The 6,000-nt window shown below is 48.9% G+C and overlaps 1 protein-coding gene across 1 annotated transcript in view; it reads left to right on the forward strand.

The window, feature by feature from the left end:
• Nucleotides 1–2,048, forward strand: part of CHAT (choline O-acetyltransferase) — a 52,509-nt gene extending 50,461 nt beyond the window's left edge. The window contains 1 exon segment of the mRNA XM_030798084.1: nucleotides 1,747–2,048. Within this exon segment, the coding sequence (XP_030653944.1) occupies nucleotides 1,747–2,016 (270 nt within the window). The 3' untranslated portion in view covers nucleotides 2,017–2,048.
• Nucleotides 2,049–6,000: the final 3,952 nt, after the last annotated feature.

Here is a 6,000-nt window from a genome sequence, read left to right on the forward strand (position 1 = left end):
AGACCAGCCTGGGCAACATGGGGAGACCTCATCTCCCTATTTTTAAAAATTAGATAAGCATGGTGGTGTGTGCCTGAAGTCCCAGCTACTAAAGAGGCTGAAATAAGAGGATTGCTTGAGCTGGGGAGGTGGAAATTGCAGTGAACCCTGGATTGCACCACTGCATTCCAGCACAGGTGACAGAGTGAGACCCTGTCTCAAAAAAAGAAAAAAAGAAGAAGGTTTCCCATCTCCTGAGTGGGAGTAATCAGCAGACCCTACTTAGCCGAGGTGGAGACAGTACAGGAACACACCCATTCTGGTGCCCTAACCATTACACCTTACTACCTTTCAATCTATTACTGCGGTTTCCACGGTCTCTGACACCCAGCAGGTCTGCAGTGAAGTCTTGGCTTGGCCAGATACAACGATGTAGGGAGAAAGCCCAGCCCAGGGCCTGGCATGGACAGGGCCCACTAAATAGGTCACAGATATTATTATAAAGGGCCACGCGACCAACAGCAGAACATTCGTGGCCAGCCCAACATCTAACCAGTGCGTCAGCGTGTCCTGTATGAGAGCCACTGCCACAAAGATAGAATGCAATCCATTAGAGAGAGGTCATGGTTTAGGAGGGGAAATGCCCCACAGCCATCAATTTACTAAAATGCCACCTCATCTGCGAAAGGCTGGATGTGGGCAGTACTGGGGTTGATAAGCTGTGTTTGAGGACAGAAGCCCACTCAGTAATTGGATGTTGTCATTATGGCAGTGAGCATGCAGACGTGAATAAAGGAGGACAGAACACAGCACCATAAATTTCTCAGGAAATCATCCATGGGCAAAAAGTGCTTTGGAATGGCTTTATGGCCTTCGGCTATTGCACGGCAAATTTATCTGACAATGCGGTGACTCTATTAGCAAGACTAATGGTTTGTTCTGCCCCATTAAAACAGCCAGTGTCACTTCCGAAGGCCTCAGCACACAGCACCAGAAACCTGTAGGTTTAAAACAAACCAGGCCCTGCACCTGCCCAAGAATCCTATTTTTTTCCCTAGGACCAGCTAATAAAATTAATCTGGGGTGTGGGAGTTTTGTTGTTTTCCAACTGGAAAGCAGCATTTATGGCTTGAATGCTTTCAGAAACATACTTTCTTGGTTTGTGATCTGGATTACAAAATCTCGGCACTCTGATTCAAAACATACTAGGTGCATAAGTAAAACTCCAGTTGATGGCAATCTTTGAAACACCCAACGCTGGGTAATTGTGCATGGCCAGGCTGCAGGGAGAAATCAGAGCAGCCAGGCAATACTGACAGTAATTAAGGATCTGGGGGAAATCGACAGAGAGGATGGGCCAGATTTCCTCCAGTTCATAAATTCGTCCCTCCGGAAAGCATCTAACTGTGGGGTGCCACCAGGGGACTATTTAGTAAATTACCTGATTGCCTCCATGCCTCAAATGGCCCCCAGGTGAAGTGGAGACTCAGCCCAAGACCTAGCACCAGGTCACTCTGGGAGCTTCCAACTCCACAAGTAGAGCCTATTGCACACCAGGGAGTGGGCTTGGGGCCCCTCATCCTCTGATATCATGCAGTTAGATGGGTCTGTTTTTATGACTCTGGCTGTGTCCATCCATGCTGAAGCAATCACTTGATTTGGTTAATTCAGTCAAACCCCCAGGTGGAAAATAGAGAAGCCAAGCCCAGTCGAGGCTGGCAGGCTGCATTCCAGAACAAGCAGCTCCTGACCTGTCCTCTCCTCCAGGTGCCCACAACCATGGAGATGTTCTGCTGCTATGGTCCTGTGGTCCCAAATGGGTATGGTGCCTGCTACAACCCCCAGCCAGAGACCATCCTTTTCTGCATCTCCAGCTTTCACAGCTGCAAAGAGACTTCTTCTAGCAAGTTTGCAAAAGCTGTGGAAGAAAGCCTCATTGACATGAGAGACCTCTGCAGTCTGCCGCCGCCTGCTGAGAGCAAGCCATTGGCAACACAGGAAAAAGCCACGAGGCCCAGCCAGGGACACCAGCCTTGACTCCTGCCACTAGGTTTCACCTCCCAAGCCCAGCCTCTAGAGCAGCCAGACTCTGCCGATCCCCGCTCCCATCCCTTACCCCAGCTTTCCACAGCTCCCTGTCCTCAGGGTCCAACCCACAGACCACGCAGAGACATCACACACAGCCAGAGTGTTAGGAGGAAAGGGTCCCCTCTTCATGCATGGGAATCATCATTTTCAAGGTGCCTTTGGGCCTGCACACTGGGAAATGGAACCAGCCTGGCTCAGAGGCAGCCCGGATGCACTGGGGAACCACACTAAGGACTCCTTCTGTGGTCCTTGGAAGCTTAGTGTTCATGTCTCCTTCCCCAGCAGGACCTAGTGTGTCCAGGTGATGCTTCTGCCCAATGAAAGGATGAGTCACTCTATTACATGCAATGTACCTAAATGAGTTAGGAAGGAAGAGGCTAACTCCAGGTCATTACCTCTTTTCTTTTTTGGGGGAGAGAAGGCTGTGTTTTGAGATTCAGAGCATTCCTATCGTGGCATTCCCAGTGTCTCCACTGAGCCGTACGGTCCTGCAAGCACCCACTCTTCCTACACACACCACAGAGCCCAAGTCCATTTAAAATATAGTGACTTGGGCCCACAAACACATTTCTGCTTTCGTGCCCAGGGGCAGCCTTCTGTTGAGCTCAGAAAATTGTGTCCAGGTATTCTGAAAGGAAAAAAAATTTATCTGTGACTGCCCTGGAGTTGCTGCCACTCTCTGCTTAGCAGGCGGCATCAGGGCCAGTCCAAGATGAGTAAACTGCACAGCCCCAAGCAGATGGTACCTGGTGCCAGTGGGTTTGCAGAGGACCTGGTCCCTTCCCAGGGTCCTGCCTTTTGCATTTTTTCTGCATCTTTTCCCCTCTCCTCCCCTCCTACATGCTCCAGTAGGTGAAGAGAGATGGTTACTTTGGGTTTCTCTGTTATCTGTTTTAAGACAGAGATTTTTAAGAAAACCACCCTGACATTAATTTCAGAAAATCTTAGTGATTCAAGCAGGACCCTTAGGCAGCTGGGCTCCTTTATTTGGAGCAGGCTATCCGGGGACTCTGACAAAAACCCATGTGGTAGAGCCTAGAGCAGGGCTCTCTTCTGGCCTCAGGGACTGAGGGGACAGCTGGCAAGGAGCAGGGTTGGGAGGAGGGCACAGCCTTGTCCAGAGTCAACCCCAGCCCCAGCCCCAGCTCCAACTCCAGCCCCAGCTCCAGCTCCAACATGGGCAGGACAGGCAGGTCAGCAGAGGCAGAGCTGAGATGTCTTGAGAGACTGTGATCATAGAAGAAACGCAAGAGGCACTTCCCATTAGAGCACATTTTTATGGGAAGTCTAAAGGGCAGGGGGAGGGAGTAAGAAAGCAACCAGAGAAATCTACAGCATAGAGCCCGTGTGTTCTGCTCCACATCCCTCCAATCCTGCTGCTTCCTGCTGAGCACTCTGCTCTAGCCCAGCAATCCTGTAGGTCTCCCTTCTTTGTGCCACTGTGAAGGCTCTCCACACTTCGACCTGGACTGTCACAGGCTGGCAGAGGTGGGATGGGCATTTGACCTTTGCTCAGCTCTTTGAAAACACAAGCAGCCTCAAGAAGTGGGTTCCTTGAACCCCTGGTTTTAGATTGAGGATCTCTATTAGATGTTGTGGGAGATTTGGGCACTACCCTTTGAACATACAAACTTAAGTCATTGGCCTGTAGATTTATGCTCCTTCCCTCCCATGGCCACCTTCCTGCTCTGCTTAGGAAGTTGCAGCACAAGGGTCCTGGGTTTTCTGGGGAAAGGCAGCCCACCTGCTGTAAGGTGGCCCAAAGCTACTTGTCTGTTCTCTCCAAGTGACCACAGTGCAGATCCGAGTTCTCCTCCGGTTCCTTTCCCTCCATGGATTTCTGGGCAGACATAGAGCTCCAGCTATGGGGCCAGGCAGCCCCACCAACCTCGGCCAAATGACATGCATGCCCAGAGACGCAATTCCCTCCACTGTCAAATGAGAACAAGAATGTCCCCACTTGCAAGACTATGAGGACTGGAGAGCATGTGTGTCAAGGACCTTGCTGGGTCAACAATTCATTTGCCTTTGTCTGGAGTCTGCCAGCAGCAGTAGCCAATGTCTAAAAGACACAGGGGCCAGGAGAGAAAAGGGAGGAAAGAACTAAGTCTCTCCTAGTCTATGGCATGCTATCATGGGGTCAAGTAGGAGCAGGGAGGCTTCATGGGGCCTACCTTTGGGATGACATTACCCCAGTGGGCATTGTTTGGGTGGTTTTCTTTTAAACTATTTACACTGATATGACAGACCCAAACTCATATCTGCTATTCTCCGAGCACATGGAAAGGTAACTCACTCTGTACATTCAGATATCAAACTATGCACTGTGAGGGCTATGAGAAGCGCAAACAGTAAATGCTTGGCAGGAGGGAACACTTCCTCTCTCTGAGGAAGAGGCTGGAAGCTGGTCTTCCCCCTCCAAGAATACACGGGTGCACTGAGTCTTTATGCAAAGGCAACACTGAGCCATGGCCAAGGGCATCTCTGCGGGGATCCTGGGAAAGGAGCCTGCTCCAGGTGTCCCCAAAGAGATGGAAAACGAGACAGTCATTTGGAACAGTGATGCATAATAAAATGTATGCGGCCACCTTACAATACTGCTAAGTTGCTAAAATATATAAAGTTAATATTTGAGTTCTATTTTTATAAAATAGTTCTAGATTTATGGCAATATATACGTGTATAGCCTTTCAATTTTAATTTCTAGTTTTGTGCTTTGAAGAAATATATGTAAGATTAAAGAACTGTATATTGTAAGCATTATATTCAAATTATTTAAAAATTGTAAGTCTATATTCAATAAAAAGTAACGCCAAGAAAGATGATGTTGGCCATTGTTTCTACCCAGACTCACTTTAAAATATAATGTCATAAATTCTCTGAGCTGGGTCAAAATTCATTTGCCTTTGTCTGGGGTCTGCCACCAGCAGTAGCCAATATCTAAAAGACACAGGGGCCAGGAGAGAAAAGGGAGGAGAGAACTAAGTCTCTCCTAGTCTATGGCATGCCATCATGGGGTGGGGTAAGGGGCAGGGAGGCTTCATGGGATGCTTGTGATCAGGTTGACAGAAACCTGGGTGTAGACAGAAAGTGGGTGTCTCCACTTAAGCCTGCACAAACATGTGTGGACAGCGTGGGGCAGAGAAAAGAGCACAAGGCTCAGAGGCCGGATGCCTGGACAATAAACACAGCTCTGTTTCTAACTTACTGTGGACTTTGGGGAAGTCACTTCGCCTCTCTAGGCTTAGTTTCCTCATCTGTACAATGGCAATATTGATATCAGCATTACTCACTTCCAGGGTTGTAGAGAGATGATATGAGATGGTGACTGTTTGAAAACTTAGGAAGTGGTGTAAAAGCCAAGCCTTGCTGCAGGCTCACACAGACATATGCACACAGCTTCGTTTGCCCTGCACAGCTGAAATATATTCCAAGCTGCAAGATGTCCTCATAGCCATGAAAATCCACAAAATCAGAACTGAGATTCCTCCAAATGGAAGCCCAAATGCCTTCCAATTGGACCCTGAAAAAGAACCTTGAAGTATGTGGGTTTGTGGGATTTGGGATGCTGGAAAGGCACTATTCAAAGAGATAATGGCTAAGAGTAGTCCAGCAGGAGTGGAGGGGAAAGGGAAGAACAGGATCTGAGCAATATGGGTTTTGCTCTTATCACAGATGTCACAGTCATCCCCAAAGTAACCAGATGCAGAGACAGACACTGAGAGAAGGGCAAGAGCAGGCAAGCCGACACGCAACATGCAAAACCACGCCACCCTCCTGCAGCCTCTGAAGCTCCCTGCGGGGTGGGTGTTGGTACAGAAGCAGGGAAGAGTCCCTCCCAGGTTCACAAGAGCAGCTAGAAGTTTCCAAATTACTCCTAAGCAGTTCTCCTTGGAGAGTAATGAGAGAGAGAGCGTGAGAGAGAGAGCTAGG

Source organism: Nomascus leucogenys, chromosome 18 (genome assembly GCF_006542625.1).
Source record: "Nomascus leucogenys isolate Asia chromosome 18, Asia_NLE_v1, whole genome shotgun sequence".
Lineage (NCBI taxonomy): Eukaryota > Metazoa > Chordata > Mammalia > Primates > Hylobatidae > Nomascus > Nomascus leucogenys.